Raw genomic sequence first — 17285 nt, 5'->3', positions numbered from 1 at the left:
GGACGTTGAACAACATACCTGCCGTCCTCGGATGCTAGACCCGGCTTTCCCTTCCGGGCAGGAGATTGTCGATCCGAACCTTAAAACCAAGAAATGCTGCCGCTTTCGTGTCTCTTGCTCTCGGCAGGCGCTCCCAGTTTCCCCTCCTCCCACGTCAACACCATGCAGCGCGTCGCAGCTCTCGTCGGCGCTGCCGCCGCCCTGTTGGGCGCCGTCTCAGCCATCGACCCACCTCGCCCCCCCCACCAGCCCGTCGGAGGCGGCTCCAAGCTGCTCACGTACAATGTCACCACGGGCAGCCCGGGCGCTCTCTCTGTGTCCACCACCGGAATCACCTGGGCCCAGACCGACAACGACGGCGACTTCATCACCCTCGCCTCCGACGGATCGCTTGTCTTTGAAAACGTCGCCAGTGGCAACAAGACCACATTCCTCGCCTCCAGCAAGATCCCCGCCGACTATTGGGACTACTCCATCTCCCACGACCAGACCAAGGTCTTGTGGGCTGTCGACTATACTAAGCAGTATCGTCACTCCTACTTTGCCAACTACCTGGTCCAGGATGTGGCCACCGGGCAGACCCAGCAGCTCGTGCCTGGTTCCAAGGGTGATATCCAGTATGCTACCTGGAACCCTGCGTCGTCCTCCCAGATTGCCTTTGTCCAGGGCAACAACCTCTTCCTCTGGGACAATGGCACCATCAGCCAGATCACCACTAACGGCGGCCCTGATCTTTTCAACGCTGTTCCTGACTGGGTCTACGAGGAGGAAATCTTTGGCACCGACCATGCGCTCTGGTATTCACCCGACGGCGAGTACATTGCTTACCTGAGCTTCAACGAGACCGGAGTCGACACCTTCACGATTCCTTACTTTATGGACAACCAAAAGGTCGCCCCGGCCTATCCCCGTGAGCTGGAGCTGAGGTATCCCAAGGTTGGCACCACCAACCCCACCGTGACCTTCCACCTCTTGAGCGTCAAGGACAAGAAGACGACCGAGATTCCTGTTACTGCGTGGGCAGCCGATGACTTGATCATTGGCGAGGTTGCTTGGTTGACCGAGGAGCACGACAAGGTCATCTACCGCGCTTTCAACCGTGTTCAGGACCACGAAAAGCTCGTGGTTGTTGACACCACCACCAAGACCTCCACCCTCACCCGCCAGCGTGATGGATCCGACGGCTGGCTTGACAACAACGCGGCCATCAGCTTCATCGGCTCCATCACGGAGCAAAAGGGCAAAGGAAAGGGCAAGGCAAAGGGCAAAGGCAAGGGCAAGGGCAAAGACGACGAAAAGGAGTACTACCTTGACTTGTCGGACGAGTCGGGGTGGAACCACATCTACCTCTTCTCGGTGGACGGCAAGGACAAGATTGCTCTTACATCGGGCAGCTGGGAGGTTACCGGTATCAACAAGATCGACACCTCCAGAGGACTGATTTACTACACGTCCACAGAGCGCCACAGCACCGAGCGTCACATTTACTCGGTTTCCTACATCACCAAGAAGAAGACTCCATTGGTCGACGACAAGGTTTCTGCCGTCTGGTCCGCTTCCTTTTCCACCGGCGGTGGCTATTACATCCTGAGATATGCCGGCCCCAACGTCCCCTACCAAGAGCTTTACAAGATCGACTCCAAGACCCCCCTCCGCGTCATCAACAACAATGACCGTCTCCTCAACAACCTCAAGGAGTACAAGCTTCCCAACATTACGTATCACGAACTTGACCACCCTTCTGGCTTCAAGCTCAACGCCATGCTCCGTCTCCCCGCCAACTTTTCTCCCGACAAGAAGTACCCCGTCTTGTTGACTCCCTATGGCGGCCCCGGTGCTCAGCAGGTCAACAAGGGAATGCAATCTTTTAGCTGGAACGCCTATATTGCTTCCGATCCCGAGCTCGAGTACATCACTTTTACTGTTGACAACCGTGGCACCGGTCTCAAGGGCCGCGCTTTCCGGTCCGCGGTCGCCTCCAACCTGGGTGATCTTGAGGCCCAGGACCAGATCTGGGCCGCCAAGTGGCTGGCCAAGAATCCGTGGGTCGATGCCTCCAAGATTGGTATCTGGGGCTGGTCGTATGGCGGGTATCTCACGGCCAAGGTGGTCGAAATTGGCGATCCCATCATCTCTCTGGGTATCGCCACCGCTCCCGTCTCGGACTGGCGCTTCTACGACACCATGTACACCGAGAGATACATGAAGACACCCGCGCTCAACGCTGCTGGATACAACAAGTCGGCGGTGCACAACACGGACGGCTTCAAGAAGATTGCCGGTGGCTTCCTGATTCAGCACGGAACCGGCGATGACAATGTTCACTTTCAGAACGCTGCCGCCCTCGCTGATCTGCTGATGGGAGACCGCGTCAGCCCAGAGAAGCTCGAGGTGACCTGGTTTACCGATTCTGATCACAGCATCCGCTACAATTCGCAAGGCACGTTTGTGTACAAGCAACTGAGCAAGAAGTTGTTTGAGGAGAAGAAGAGAACCGGCACCGGCGGCAGCCACCAGTGGAGCAAGAAGGGTATGGGCAAGAAATGGGTTGCCTGAATGTATGATATCATTGAGTGATAGATGTAATAGCATAACGTTAATAATATTTGTCAAAGTCCTTTTACGTAGGCAGCAGTGAATAAGAGCCATATATGTGTTTTTAGTTCGTATTTAGACGTGAAACGGTTGCATGGAGGATTCGCTACGACACTACAAGCATGCCGAGCGATACTAGAAGAGGCATCGGAGGAGGACAGCCGTCCTTCACTCCTCCCCGTCGGTGTTTTTGACATTTAACGTGGCATTGGCGGGCAAGAACCATCTCCGACAGCATCTGACTGCGTTCTGAACATCGTGTATGCCCGAATCTCTCGCTCGAAAAGATGGGCCGATTTACCCGGCGCCCCGTCAGCGTAGAGCTCGTGTTTCTCCATGCGGGGAATGAGCCAGCCAAGCCAGTGGAATGCATCCTTCTTTTTTTAGATTGTCTCTTTGAAATCATGATATAAAGACCACCTTGGTAGCGTCCATCGTCGGCCGTGTCAACAGAACCAGCCACGCAACTTCAAACATCTTCACCATGCAACTCATCACTTTCCTCTCCTTGGCCGCCACCGCCACGGCGGCTGCCAGCTCACATCTCACCAAGAGATGCTCGCCAATGTACGACCCCGAACTGGCACTCGGATACCTCCCTCCTGCTCCCTGCTGGCAGACCTTTGACCCCACCTGCCAGCCCCAGCTCAAGAATCCAATGACACTCATCGCCAATTACAAAATGGCCGTTATCCACGAGCTGAGCAGCAGTTGCGTTGGCGAGATCGAGGAGGAGCTGGCTCGCGAAGCTGCTGGACGCAAAAACAACAACTGGACCAGGACGCAGGGCAATCTCCACCTCATTGGAGATGGAACGCTCGTCATCTCCAACATGAGCGATGCTGCTGTGGCGAGATATGCCGGGCTGCGATATTCTGGTGTAGGCCCTAGCGGCCCCAGCGGCATCCGCACCATACCTGTGCCAACAGCGACGACAATCTAGACCACGAGAACCCGGGGGCTAGGGATGTGCGGGAGTAGGCATAAAGGGTACTATTAGGAATTAAGCTCTAGATTATGTCTATCTCTTATCTCTAGGATTTACTTCTTTGTCATCTTTCTCACCCTGAAGATGTAATAAACTCCAATCGCAACCGCAATGTTGAACGCGATATACGCCCACATGATTCCAAAATTCCTCCACCTGTCCTCCCAAAAGATGTCGACCCCGGCGAGATATTGGTCCGCAACGCCAAACCCGCAATACCTGCACCCTTCAGTGTCGAAGGGGTTTTGAAGCGAGCCCGAACCCTGTCCGGCCAAGGGAGAGAGATACTGCGCGCAGTTCATTCCCTGGGGCGGGTCAAAGATCAAGGTCTCCGACACGGAGCACTCGACTGGCCTCTCGTGCAGCACAGTCGAAACGATTCCGCTGATCCAGTATGTGAACGGGCTGACGTAGTACATAAACACCCAAAACCCGGGCAATGCGATTCTCGTCTGGAGCACACCGCTAAAGATGGTGCTCATCATGGTCAGGAGGATGACGATACCAGCTGCGGCGTGGGCATCCGGCATGGCGACGATGGTCATGTGCGCAAAGGCGCTGGCGTATATGAACAGCTGGATGATGAAGAGCAGGATGAGGCCCTGGCGGGAAGATGCCTGGCCTGTGCCGACAACGGGATAGTAAAAGCACGCATATGTGAGGATGCCCGTGAGGATCTGATAGGGAATCTCGACGACGATATTGGCGATGAGGAACGCCTTCCAGGAATACGCTTTGGAAGGGCGCTCACGAACTTCGTAGAGAGATCGTTGGGTGATGAAGAGGGGTTGGATCTTTGAGCAGTCAGTAAGCTGGCGGACACTTCAAACAGTTGATAGGTGAACGAACCTGCTGCACAAGTGTGGTAAAGATGGTGGTGACCATGAACACGGCAAAAACAATATTTCTCATACCACCCTGGGTCCCGTCGGCTTGGTAAAAGGTGAAACCAATAAAGAGGCCGGACATGATTCCCAGTGCGAACTTGGCCAGGACATATCCCGGCATTCTCCAGTACTGCTGAAAGATGCGCCGTGTCACCTCCCAAACCTGCGCATGGAACGGCATGGCAAACTCTGAGTTTGTCTCTTCCGCAGCAAGAGCGGCGACGGTGTCTTGTTGTGAAGAAGAATGGATCCTGTCAATCTCGGCGAGAACATCCCTGAACTCGTCGCTGTCCTTCCAGACCGAATGCCAATCCTGGCCCTTATTGTTGACGCCTTCGGCCACAATCTCGAGCATGTACTCGGCAGGATTTTCATCGTCGCCGCAGTGCCTGGCTCCATGGTGCTCAAAGTATTCCAACAGGGACTTGGAGTTTTGTCCAATGTTTCCAAAGTAGACTGTCTTTCCCCCCTTGGCCAGGAACAGGAGCCGGTCAAATTGTTGAAACAAGATGGCATTAGGTTGATGAATAGTGCACAACACAGCCTGGCCAGCATCGGCGAGCTTACGCAGAAAGACGCAAATGGCCCAGGCGCTCTGCGAGTCAAGGCCGCTGGTGGGCTCATCCAAGAACAGCAACAGTTTGGGTTTAGCCACCAGCTCAACGCCAATCGTGAGAAGTTTTCGTTGTTCGACGTTGAGGCCCTCGCCTGGAATGCCAACAACAGCGTTGGCATATTCCTCCATGCCGAGCATCTTGATGACTTCTTCGACAAACGCAAACTTTTCTGCTTTGGAAACTGTCTTGGGGCGGCGAAGCATGGCGCTGAAACGGAGACTTTCTCTCACAGTCGCCGTATCCAGATGGAGATCTGATCAGGATTAGAAATAGTTGGCAAGGGCGGGAAACAGAAAACATACCTTGTTGTTGCACATAACCGGTTTGACGCTGAAAGTCGGCCCCGAATGGCCTGCCGTTGACAAGCATGTCCCCGGTGACAACGCCGATGCTGGTGCGCTGGGCGAGAACGTCCAATAATGTCGTCTTGCCGGCACCAGAGGCGCCCATCAGAGCCGTAAGCGTACCTGGTTTCACCCATCCAGAGACATGGTCCAACAGCCGACGCTTGCCCTCCTTGACATCAATATCGTACACCACATCTTTCCAAGTGAAGATGTCCTTCTGAGGCTCAATGGCACTATTCTCGGGGTCTTGAGCTCCCCTTTCCGCCGCAGCACCGCCCTCTCCCCCGCGCTCTTCGTCTCTACCCTTTTGCAAGTGAGAGGGGACATGGCCACGCTGAAAGACCAAGGCTTCGGCTGTGCTTGTCACGGATGAGTTGAGCTCCACGGCGGCAAAATACACACCCATGAAAAAGATCAAGAAGCCGATAAGGATGCCAAAGTTTCTCCAGACGTGATCGTACGTGTACTGGTAGGCCACAGAGATGTATGCATCTCCGTTGACGGTTGGCCTTCCAGCGACCGCTCCAGCACTGGCACAGATCCAACTTGAGCCTTGCGGAGGAGAGTATGGCGGAATAATGTCCGAGCAAGTGAATTCCCTCCCATGGAACTCGTTGGCGACCAGGATCTCGAAAGCGTAGTAGATGGGGTTGATCCACCGAATCCAGCCAAACCAGGGGTGCATCTGCGGCACAGGAATAATGTAGCCAGTGTACATGACCAGTGCCAAGGCCAACACACCAGCCAACGCCATGGCCTGAGAGACGGTTCTGGTGATGGCCGCCAGAGTCCGGAAAATGGCGCTCATGACAAAAGTCGAAATGTACGAGATCAAAAAGTAGAGAAAGAATTGAGAGGGTGTCCGGCCAAGGCCGGCTAAAAAGTAGGCAATGAGATTGAACACGACAGCTGCGGCAAACTTGATGGGCAAGTCGGCCACAATGCCAGCTGCTGCTTCGGTGGCGGGATGGTAAAACGCATAGGAGTGATGTTTTTCGACAATGGGTCGCTGATCGTAAAGACTGTCGATTTCCGAGATGGCGGTGAGGGCGTTCAACAGGATGGCCATGAACAAGACAGATCCCTTGCCTTCAAAACCGACAGTGGCATCGGGGTTGCCGTAAAAAATGGAACCGATAATGAGGGCCAGGATCAGATTGGCACCGACATTGACCAGAGTGGCCGAGATATCGTTCCAAACCCTCTGATAGGCGCGAACAGTGTTGTGCTTGATCTGCATGGGGATGCTGATGATGTATGGGGAGCCTGGGCGGACGTGTTTGGCCTGCTTGTGATTCTTGGTCTCTCGCAGATGGCTCAGACTTTGGATCTGACGCTCGCCCTGAAACTCTTGGTCATACGCGGCCATTTCTTCTTGAAGGGCCTTGAACTCGGGCGAAGCAAGCCAGTACTTCTCAAAGTCCTCGGGCGTCCGTGGCACCTTTTGTTCCATGCCAGGTCGAGGGATGCGTTCTTCGGGGTTGGTAACTGATGTCAAAAAATCACCAGTGGTCTGACGAGGAGGGCAGAACCAGCCCTGGCGCTCAAAGAAATCTTTTGCCGCATTGGCAGGGCCAAAGTAGATTTGACGGCCGGCATAAAGGACTGTTGTCTTGTCAAATTCGTCGTAAATGGCTTGACTGGCTTGGTACATGGCCACGGCGTTTGCCGAACCAGCAATATTGGAATAGAGTCGAAGGGCCTGGACAAATTTGAGGGCTGAAGTCGAGTCCAGACCTCGTGTGCTGTTGTCCCAAGCCGAGATGGGAGAGCCGGCCACCATCATCTCGGCAATACTGACCCTCTTTCGTTCGCCACCAGAGACACCTCGCACGTAGTCATTTCCCACCTTGGTGTGATAGGTGTGACTGAGGCCAAAAACAGCCATGACGACGCGGGCGATGTACTGGCAGTATTCAGATCTCGACATGCCCTCGGCCCGGTTGGAGGGGGTGCGCATTGCAGCGGCGTGTTCAAGGGTTTGACCGACTGTGAGATGGGGAAAGTGCTTGTCGACCTCTTGGTTATACACAACCTCGCCCTTGAACTCCTTCTTCATCTGAGCCTGTGAGGCGCCATTGTAATGAATGACGGACCGCTTGCCGACGTCCAAGCCGTAGAGCTCTCCGCAGAGGCTCTTGAGAAAGGTGCTGCATCCTGATCCAGGACGGCCCAGAACAGCGAGAAGCTCGCCACTCTTGAGCAAGCCGTTGAAACCATGCAGAATTTGCTTCCGCTCCTTTTTGTGACTGCCGAATAGTTCTCCCAGTCGAAAGGGGGCGAGAAGGACTGAATCGACCGTCTCTTGAAGCTGCAGAGCTGAACCCGACCCAAAGACATCCAGGTCCCGAAAAACAACACCCAGGTTGGTTGCCTTGTGGCCTTGCTTGTTGAGTTGTCCGACAAAATGGCGTACCCATCGCGTCACATCGAAATGGTCTGATTCGGGATCCAGTGTCGGGTCATCCTTTGCAGTCGGTCGACGCACATGAGATTGATGTCGCGAGAGAACAGATGCGATTCTTTGGAGTTCCAAGGCATCGGCGTCAACCATGAAGGAACGACGCCTGTCCTGGTAAGGATGCTGGTCAGCCAGTGTGTCGCCTGTCCCGACCGTGCTCGCGGCACCGCTCGGTGGTGCTCCCGCCATGGTGTCGTTTCTTGGGCCTTTGGCTTGACCGGCTTCGCTCGATGATGCTCCTGACGACTGATCTTCCCATTTTGTTTATTACACTTTTGACTGTGTGTATTCCGTCTGATGGTGGAGACGTCATCTCGGCATCCTTCCGTTTCCATGTCACGCCATTGGCATTGCGATGCCGAATGTTGGCGGAGTCGACCCGGGGATCCACAAGCAGAGCCTCAGCGATGCGTTATCGACTGGAATATGTGGGGCTTGACTTCGGGATCAAACCGATGCTGTTATCTCGAGAGACTGTCGGTCCCTCTCTGCCCCGTCTTTCGGAGAGACGAGCTGCCGGCTGCCTTCCTGGCAACATTTTTGATGTTTTATCTGTCATTCAGGGTCAGCGGATGGATGCAACGCTTCGATGACGAACCCCTTTCACATGTCAGCATGGTCTGTCTCGTCTCCAGGCATGCAATATTTGCCCGTGTCAGTTTGCTAGGCAAATCTTGACTTTTTTTTTCGTTTATTCCTATCTCGATCAAGGTATGCCATGCCGTAAGGCTGAAGACACTGCTGACTAAACTTTGTTTATGCTTTTTTTTTACTTGGCACTGTCCACAGCAGCGATATTGTAAGTGCACTTCTTTATTCCTACACATCCCAAAAATTCAGAAGACTTTTGCTTTCGGCAAGCAAGCATAGAGTTACCAGAGTCTTGCTTTCACCGTAACCTGCATGCCACGATTAGCAGCTTCCCCTGACGGTTGAGTCTTGGGTAAAACCTTTTCATAAATCCTCTGTGCCTAAAATCACAAATCTGGTAGCTCTCAACAACCCATATCTCTCCCGACGAAACACTTTCGTATATGCCACCTACAAAATTGCAGGATCCGTCGATTTATTTGGTTTATTCCGCATGCAAACCCTCTCTTCCAGGCCCTCCATTCTCATCTCAATTACCTCTACGCCGCAAATCAAAGAATGTACTGACCTTATCACAGCAATCATGTTGAATTGAGAACCGGTTATGCTTAACCTCAAAGAAAACCCCCTCTCAATCAATCTGCCTTTCCTCAAAGCCGAACGTCTGCCACTGTAGTGGATCTAGCATTTTGAGCTTCCTTTTTCAGAAACTAAATCGGGCTCTAGGTTTCCAGCTGCTCAGTTCTGTTGGTTCTGTTTCTCCGTCATGGTTGGTGATACCCCGCGCCACTGACGACGTGGCAACCACCACCACGGTTGTAGGATTCCAGGGAATAAGGTTGACGATCTCGCCCGGTCTAGGCAAGATCGCGGGGAATAAGCTGAGGATGCGGGGGAACGTGATGCGGGGGAGCGGGACGTGCAAACCGAGGTGGCCCGGGATTTGGATCATCATCTGAGGAATGCCAGGAAATAAGCATATGTTGGCATGTGGTATTAAAAGAAGGGCGGTTTGCCTCCTTGGTGTACTAATTCAATTGCATACATGTCACCTCTCCCACCAGTCAGAATGAGTGTTCCCGGAGCTGCTCTGTCCGAAAAACACGATGGCGGTTCACAGTCTGAGGAAGCAGAACGCAGCGAGATCGAGAGGACGGGAGAGTCGTTTGCTCACTTGAATGAGAAGGCAATTCTCCGCAAGGTAGGTACCTAACATACCTAAAGTATGCCCGGCCATTGGAAGACCCTACATGCTGACTATCGACAGATGGACATTCGCTTGATTCCGATGCTTGCCCTGCTGTACCTACTCTCTTTTCTGGATCGTCAGTATCTCTTGTTTTCCCAAGTGTCCAATTCTGACCTGTGTTAGGTGGTAACATTGGCAATGCCAAAATTGAAGGCCTTCAGGAAGATCTTAGCTTGACGGATGACCAATACAACTGGTGTCTCACAGCCTTTTTTTTCACCTATGCCGCATTCGAGGTTCCCAGCAACCTGATACTCAAAAAGATCAGGCCTTCTATCTGGTTGCCAGCCATCATGGTTGCTTGGGGCGTGGTGATGACCTTGATGGGCATCGTGCACAACTTTACCGGACTCTTGACAGCTCGCATCTTTCTGGGCGTTACCGAGGCCGGTCTGTTTCCCGGCGTTGCTTACTATCTCACAAACTGGTACAAGCGTGAGGAGATGCAGTTGAGACAAGCCATGTTCTTCAGTGCAGCTTCCATCGCCGGCGCATTCAGTGGACTTTTGGCATTTGCCATTGGGAAGATGGATGGTGTTGGGGGACTGCATGGCTGGCAGTGGATTTTTATTCTTGAGGGTATGTGCAACCCCTGCTTTTTGGAGTGCGAGCTAACAACCCAGGCATCGCAACCGTCCTGGTCGCCGTCTTGGCTTTTTTCACTCTGCACGACTTTCCCGAGACAGCAACTTTTTTGACCGAGGAAGAACGAGCATTTATCGTGTTCCGTCTCAAGTATCAAGGGCAGAGCAAGAGGAACGATCACGCTATGGTGGCCCAGGCCGATGATTTCAAGTGGAAATATGTCAGACAGGCATTTTTGGATTGGCAGATTTGGGTCAACATCTTTGTCTACTGGGGGGTATGTTGCCCCTGAACCCCTGGATTTCTCCAGTGCTAACATTTCCAAGATTGTCTGCCCGCTCTATGGCATCAGCTTATTCTTGCCAACCATCATTCGCACGCTGGGGTATGAGAGCAGCACCGCGCAGCTCATGACCGTTCCTATCTACATCACTGCCGCCATTCTCGCCGTCATTGTGGCTTACTTTTCCGATCGGGTGGGGCGAAGAAGCCCGTTCATCATTGTTCCATTACTTATTATGGTTGTTGGGTTTTCCATGTGAGTTTCCATCTGCTTTGGGAGACAACAAGGTAACTAACCAGATTAGGTGCATCGCCTCTGGAAACCCGCGTGTGGTGTATGGCGGAGTGTTTATCGCAGCATGTGCCATCTACCCAGCTTTTCCAGGCGTCATTGCTTGGCTCTCCAACAACTTGGCAGGGTCGTTGAAGCGTTCAGTCGGGATGGCGGTCCAGATAGGTGTCGGAAACCTGGGAGGTGTAAGTAAACAGGTTGATTACGGGAACAGGACTAACACGATATCAAGGCAATGGCATCCAACTTTTATCGGGCAAAGGATGCTCCCAGATATCGACTCGGTCATGGTTTGGAACTTGGGTTCATTGGCGCCGGTATCGTCGCTTCGCTCATCCTGCTAGTTGGGTATAGCAGCGCCAACAAGAAGAGGGCAAAGAAGATTGAGGATGGGGATTTGGGTCGTTATACGCAAGAGGAACTGTCTGAGAAGGGCGACAAGGCCATTACATTCCGATATGTGTATTAGAGGTTACAAGTTCAACAGCGAGACCAAAGCGGACAGAATATGACACCCATTCCCACACCGATGACGCCCGTTCCACTCTCTTGGTCACCACTTTTTGAATCTCCATCCCCAGCCTGTCCATCTTTGTTGTCCACCCCGGTTCTAGCAGCAACATTCGCAGGCACAACCCCTGAAAAAGAAAACCCTTCCCTGTCCCCACCCCGTTGGGAGCCACACAGCTCATCCTTGCCATACCGCCTTTGCGCTCGTAGTAGGGGTTCACTTCGTCCACCGTGAAATTCACCATCACCGTCAAAATGGGCCAGTAGTTGAGCACATAACTATCCCAGTAATCGTGCAGGTCCTAGGTCGAGTTGTAGTAGATCCCCGCATCTGCCTCAAACTCCCACTCGTCCGACGATGTCACTGATCCGTTGAGGTATGGGAGTGATACCCCAAGCCAAGCAGCTGACTCGCCACCAGAGTTTCCACGCCCTTCTTTTCCACACTCTTCGGGGATGCGAAATGAGTCGCACTTTGTAAGCGATCCAGATGCAATGCAGACTCGGTCTCATTGGGCAGCGCAGCCGAGCTTCTGTCCAGGCCAAACCTTTCCAACGTTGAAATGCAGTCCTCGGAGAGGACTCCGCCGCATGAGCCATACTCGGCGAGAGGGTTGTTCTCTGGGTTGTGTCTCGGTGAGTTCCCAGATTTTCTTCTGCAGCAGCCCGTGAGCAAGCCAGGCGAGTGTCGGGAAGCGCTTCAAGGCGTCGGCCAGGGCTCCTTGATTCAGAGCTCCGAGATGGGTGGTGATCCAGGGATGTTCAACACCTAGTTACATGCCGTGTCATGAGCAGAAACAGCAACATTTGATCAACCGAAAAAAGAAAAAAAAAAGACAAAAAAAGCCTGACTTACCAATCTCAACACCTTTGAAGTTCTCCCCAAACGCCAGTTCGCCAATAATGTCGAACGTCATAATCTCGAAACTCTTCCCCATCTCAAACCCCTCTTTGCGCGACCCCTTTTTGAGCAAGCTTTCAACCCAAATATCCATGGTTCGCGCAATAATATCTTCTTGCCCGCGAGCGACCGATCAGAAAACGCATGCGACAGATAGCGGCGCATCTGCGCGTGGGCGTCGCCATTGCGTTCGCTGACAATGGAACCGACGCCCCGGCTGGCAAAACTTCCCCCGTCGTAGAAGGCACTTTTGACGAAAGCCTTGTGGCCCTGTCTGGAACCGTATATGTCTTTCCATGATTGGGTCGTGTTAAAGGACAGGTCATTTGGGGCTGTTCGCACCACCGGGCCTAGGGTTTTTGGGGTTAGATGGTGGGTGTAGAACGAGAATTAATGTCATTGTACCGTAACGATTATGAAGTTCAGGAATTTTGTATGGTTGGCGTCCTCCTAGAGACCACAAGCAATGGGGAATCTGCTGACTGTGTCAGTTCATTTCCCAGGGACATTGAAGAAGGTTACTGGGTGACACACGTCACTAATGGCGCAGTACAAGGGACCAGGGAACTTGGAAAGGGGATGGAAGTAGACATTGTATCTTGCCCTGGTGGCGATGAGTGTTAGGAACTGTGTCTATGTTGTCAGAAGTTTAAGCACTACTGATATTGACATCGCATTGGCATCATCAGACTCCTCGCGGCACTGATGCGCTTCACAATGGGCTTGTCTATCCCCTTACCGGACCTCGACCTCGTCCGCCCCGTCGACATGAACTGCTCGAAGCATCTTTCAATCATCAACGACATCTGGAGCTTCGAAAAGGAACTTCTCACCTCACAGATGGCACATGAAGAGGGCGGGTCCCTGTGCACAGGTGTGACCACGATTGCAGCAGACGCTGAGATATCAACTGCTGCTGCCAAAAGGGTGCTCTATAGCCTCTGCCGGGAATGGGAGGCGCAACATTTTGGTCTGGTCCAAGCGGTTCTCGCACGCCAGGATACGCCAGAGCTGAGAAGGTATTTGCAAGGGTTGGAGTATCAGATGGCCGGGAATTAGCTGTGGAGCCGGACGACGTTGAGATATCTGGTGCCGGGTGAGTGATGGTTTCCGGGTCCCAGTTCTTGTCACAAGGTGTGCGATATTAGGTCATCGTAATAAGAGAGAAGTCGGCTGTTTGATTCCAGTGCCAAATCAATGCAATGGGAGTCTAAATATATGGATAAAAATGGACGAGGAACATGAGCTCTTGTCTTTACCGTTTTCTGTATGAGCGGTGCCCCTGTCGATCTACCCACGCGATGTTTTACAACTTACAAGCCCAACCCCGTATGTGCGAAGTTTAAGTTTCAACATCTAGAGAAAAGCTAAGCCAGGAAGTCTTCCAGGTTGGTTATTCCTTTCCTGCATTCTGACAATGGGAACCGTTAGCAGACTGGATACCTAGCTACAACTTTTCATTCATCCTCCGCAGTTTCCGATTGCCGGCCATCAAAGTCAAGCAACTCACCTTCTACGGCTGTTTGGCGGTAACATTCTAGGCACCGACGATCATCGACATCATATTCATGTCGTCTACAAAGTAAACATAGCCAAGATATCGATTCATGGTGAGACCTGTATCAGACTTCTCCGTGACCCAGCCAAGCTGGATGAGGCAATGGGTTACGGTCCTCAAGTGATGTTTGCACCCTTGAATCCACCTTTTGCATCGTAAGTCATCTTGTAGCGGTGCCAACCTGAACCAATAACTGCACCCAGAATATTCTCCACTGTAAAGCTGGACTTCACAGTTCTGGTCTGTCTGAATATGACACTACTTCCTCTACCGATGTAACGGGTCACTTTGGCAATGTACGTACTTATGTGCCCAGTTCTTTTTGCTGTCCATGCTGACTTCCACTTGTCCATTTGCTGAAGGGCATCCCAATATCATAACCCAATGGTTTTGAGATCCGTTGACGGAGCCATCATCTTCAAAAATTGGACCCAGATTGTCGACGTCGTGGTGGACCTTGGCAACGGGCCAGGTAAGGAATGAGCTATCAGAAGGGATCCCGTTAGCAGGTAGCGTGTCGTGGATCAAGTCATAGGACTTACTGTTTTTCGTGGAGATGGCCATGATGTTGCAGCAGGATGTCGATGCTTAGCCTGGGATACCTAGTCCCCTTGAGGGGCAATAGTGCGGAGTGGTCAAGTGGCTCAGATGACTGCTCCTGTGACTTTCAGACTTTTAGAAGTTTGGGCTTACACGGAGTCGAAGTCCCTTATGTACATACCAATCATGTAACCTACCTACGTACGTTACTGTAGGGCGGTGGCCTAGTGAAGTGAACTGCCCGCGAAAGAGAGGCCAAAAGGCAGGCCCTTTGTAGGTGCCCCACACTTACCATCTGTAGGCCTGTTTCTGAAGGCAAAGCAGACGCACTGTCAACAGCCCATAGCTAAATTTAATAGTCCTTGGAACAATGTATTTGTACCTATTCCCAATTTTCTCAAGATAACTTCTTGAGTAACAATACAATGGTGAAATGACAAAGAACGGGTTGTTACCCGTGAATAGCATTGCTATCACTTGCCAAAAATGTCACGCTTGTCTGAGATTGTGCCGTTGGGCTCATTACAAGCGGTTTTAGTAGCCTTTTGTATCCGACAGCTGGGCAAACCGCCTACCTACACAGAAAGTTGAGTGGAACATCATTGCCGACCTGGAAGCCAAACGTATTTCATTCGCTAAAAAAAAAAGGGAGACTCGGGGACATGGATCTAACCTGATGCTGACAACTTGACCACTTGATATTGATATTGAGATCCAGCTTTCCAAGCCGCAAGTGGGACATGATTGCAGCTGAGGACGCCGCGACTGTCGCAACAGGAGCTCAGAAGTTTTTCAGAAGTTTTACGCCAGTATTGCATGTGTGCATCGATCCGCAGTCACCCATCGACTCTTGAATGATCATAATTTTAGGATAAATCGGGCTTGAAGCTTGAACACTTTACCTCGACGCGATGTCAATTGCAGAGAAAGCTTTCCATGCTCCAACACTGCCCCAGCAACTACATCGCTCATTCGAGTGACAGCACAAATATGCTGCAGCCAACATGTCGGGCAGAAAGTTTTACAACCACTTCAGCATGAATTTTCACCATCCCTCTGCTCAAGCATATCAGGACCCTAAGGTTATGTCGTACCCTTTTTTCACCAGGATTTACCTTATATAGGGCCCCTTCCTCTCTCATTGCCCATCCCCAGTATTTCATCCCTTGGTCTCGCTTGTCCTAAGCCTCTCTTACTGGCACCCGGAACTGGTCTTGTCTAGCATCGACTCCCTATTACTTTGACCCCTAAACCTCGCAATCTTTCCTTCCAATTGTTCGTGACCGGGCAACACTTGGTCACTGCTAAACATCAACGCGTTTCAATATCATCTGGGTCAGTCATCACAATGCCTACGGCTGAGCCTCAGCCATTGGATATCCAACAGTCAAGCTATACAACAACAGATTCAGCCTCGGGATCAGACATCCACCACGGTGCAGCAGTCGACTTTCAGGTCATCTTTAAACATCGTCGTCACTGTGGTGGGCATTCTCACTCTGGGTGTCGCTATTATTCAGCTCAGTATGACATACAAGCACCGGGAAGGTTCAATGAGAGCCCATTAGTTTTGAATTTTCAACAATGAATTTTCTTGCCTTCCGTACGTACCTTACACTTTCATGCATTTCATTCCGCCTTGACGCGGACCTCCTTGTTATAGCATTGTAATATACCGACTGACAGACGCTAACATTTCTTACCAGTATGGGACAGTCTGCCTTACATGCCTAGGTGTACTTGACACACAAGTTTGCAAGGTGCAAAGAATGGATGTTGAAGCATACCTCAGACAAAGGTCTACATCCGGGCCTAACTCAAGGCCGTTGTGACTATCGATTTACATCAGGCCTCTATTCTTCATATTGCCTTGGAATGCACCTTAGATAGAAATCTGTTTCATCAGAAAGGAGCGACACGTTATCTTAGTACAATGCTACATCCCTCGTTCCTGGCTAAGGTATCACTAAATACTAAACCCAGGATGTTATTTCGTCACGCCAAGTGCATCCTCTAGAACTCACCCCCACAACCCCTAGCCAAATAAGTTTATCCTGCAAATCCCCCACGGTTGCTTGGCATTCGAGGTCAGAGTAGCTATGCCAAAAGAAGAGATTTGCAGCATAGGAGGCATGATAAATATTTTTTTTTAAAAAAAAATTAACAAAAAAAAGCGCCGGAGTGCAACACAAGAGAAGGGAACAGTAGCCTTACCCATTGTCAAAACGACAAAGTTTAAAATATGTGACGAGGAATACTTCCTGGATACATAAAACTTCTGTCCCAGGTAGAACTTTTGTCCTGGCATCCTTGAGGGGGGCGATCACCCAGCCAGATCATCCTCCGCCGCCGAAAAGGCGCAGTGACCCGTGACGAGCAGCTTGGCGGTGTTTGCATGTTAATGATCCGATGTAGCTTCGCGGGCGTCTTAAGCCACAAAAAACTTTTCGGGGGATATTGCCAGGTCCAAAGAAAGAGATGCTCTTCACTTCCGATCGCTGACTGGAACTGCCACTCAAAAGCTCACGTCGATCAACAGCCAACTTTTGACCGTTTGAGTACCGGTTCCAACAGCTTATGGAGTCCTGAGATTTGGAACAAGTTTTAACTGCCTGGGCAACGATTAGTTTGGGATAACGATGGAGGCATACATGCTCCAGATAAACACCATGGCAAAGCGGTGCTAGAAGCCAAGAAAGCTCGAAAAGCCAGGTTCTCGCCTTCCTCGGGCCTGCAAAGTTCCCGATGCAGAATGGACAAAGTTCAGGCGAATAATTGAGGATCTCTACGCAAGGACTGACCTTAAAATGGTGATGGCAACTATGACATCTGGACACGGTTTTGATGCAAGGTGTGTATTCCTTGCGGGATTTCATGCTTGC

General features: G+C 51.6%; 5 protein-coding genes across 5 annotated transcripts; 3 read left to right on the top strand and 2 right to left on the bottom strand.

The window, feature by feature from the left end:
• Window positions 1-162: 162 nt before the first annotated feature.
• dpp4 (Dipeptidyl peptidase 4) lies at window positions 163-2556 on the top strand (the record flags this gene model as incomplete). The annotated part of the gene is made up of 1 exon (XM_062878213.1): window positions 163-2556. The coding sequence occupies one exon, from the start codon at window positions 163-165 to the stop codon at window positions 2554-2556; it is 2394 nt and encodes a 797-aa protein (XP_062734118.1).
• A 523-nt stretch (window positions 2557-3079) lies between these two features.
• QC761_310820 (uncharacterized protein) lies at window positions 3080-3538 on the top strand (the record flags this gene model as incomplete). The annotated part of the gene is made up of 1 exon (XM_062878214.1): window positions 3080-3538. The coding sequence occupies one exon, from the start codon at window positions 3080-3082 to the stop codon at window positions 3536-3538; it is 459 nt and encodes a 152-aa protein (XP_062734117.1).
• Window positions 3146-8257, bottom strand: QC761_310830 (uncharacterized protein). Its single transcript, XM_062878215.1, has 3 exons — window positions 5390-8257; window positions 4433-5340; window positions 3146-4377 (listed from the first exon to the last, which is right to left on the bottom strand). Exons 1-3 carry the CDS (start codon window positions 8082-8084, stop codon window positions 3637-3639), a joined length of 4344 nt encoding a protein of 1447 aa, XP_062734116.1. The 5' UTR covers window positions 8085-8257; the 3' UTR covers window positions 3146-3636.
• A 643-nt stretch (window positions 8258-8900) lies between these two features.
• Window positions 8901-11424, top strand: QC761_310840 (uncharacterized protein). The gene is given in 8 exon segments (XM_062878216.1): window positions 8901-9233; window positions 9243-9811; window positions 9859-10314; window positions 10359-10489; window positions 10517-10597; window positions 10647-10858; window positions 10908-11079; window positions 11127-11424. Coding segments are annotated over 7 exon segments (1389 nt in total). The 5' UTR covers window positions 8901-9233; window positions 9243-9711; the 3' UTR covers window positions 11364-11424.
• Window positions 11425-11913: 489 nt separating this feature from the next.
• QC761_310850 (uncharacterized protein) lies at window positions 11914-12399 on the bottom strand (the record flags this gene model as incomplete). The annotated part of the gene is made up of 2 exons (XM_062878217.1): window positions 11914-12173; window positions 12261-12399. 2 exons carry the CDS (start codon window positions 12397-12399, stop codon window positions 11914-11916), a joined length of 399 nt encoding a protein of 132 aa, XP_062734114.1.
• Window positions 12400-17285: the final 4886 nt, after the last annotated feature.

The sequence above is a fragment of the Podospora bellae-mahoneyi genome, chromosome 3, assembly GCF_035222275.1.
Source record: "Podospora bellae-mahoneyi strain CBS 112042 chromosome 3, whole genome shotgun sequence".
Classification (NCBI taxonomy): domain Eukaryota; kingdom Fungi; phylum Ascomycota; class Sordariomycetes; order Sordariales; family Podosporaceae; genus Podospora; species Podospora bellae-mahoneyi.
This window is presented reverse-complemented; position numbering and strand designations above follow the sequence as displayed.

Coding starts and splice junctions, on each gene's coding strand:
- QC761_310830 (XM_062878215.1), bottom strand. CDS start 8,084: ATGGCGGGAGCACCACCGAGCGGTGCCGCGAGCACGGTCGGGACAGGC. Junction 5,341..5,389: donor CGGTTATGTGCAACAACAAG/GTATGTTTTCTG, acceptor AATCCTGATCAG/ATCTCCATCTGGATACGGCG. Junction 4,378..4,432: donor TTACCACACTTGTGCAGCAG/GTTCGTTCACCT, acceptor GACTGCTCAAAG/ATCCAACCCCTCTTCATCAC.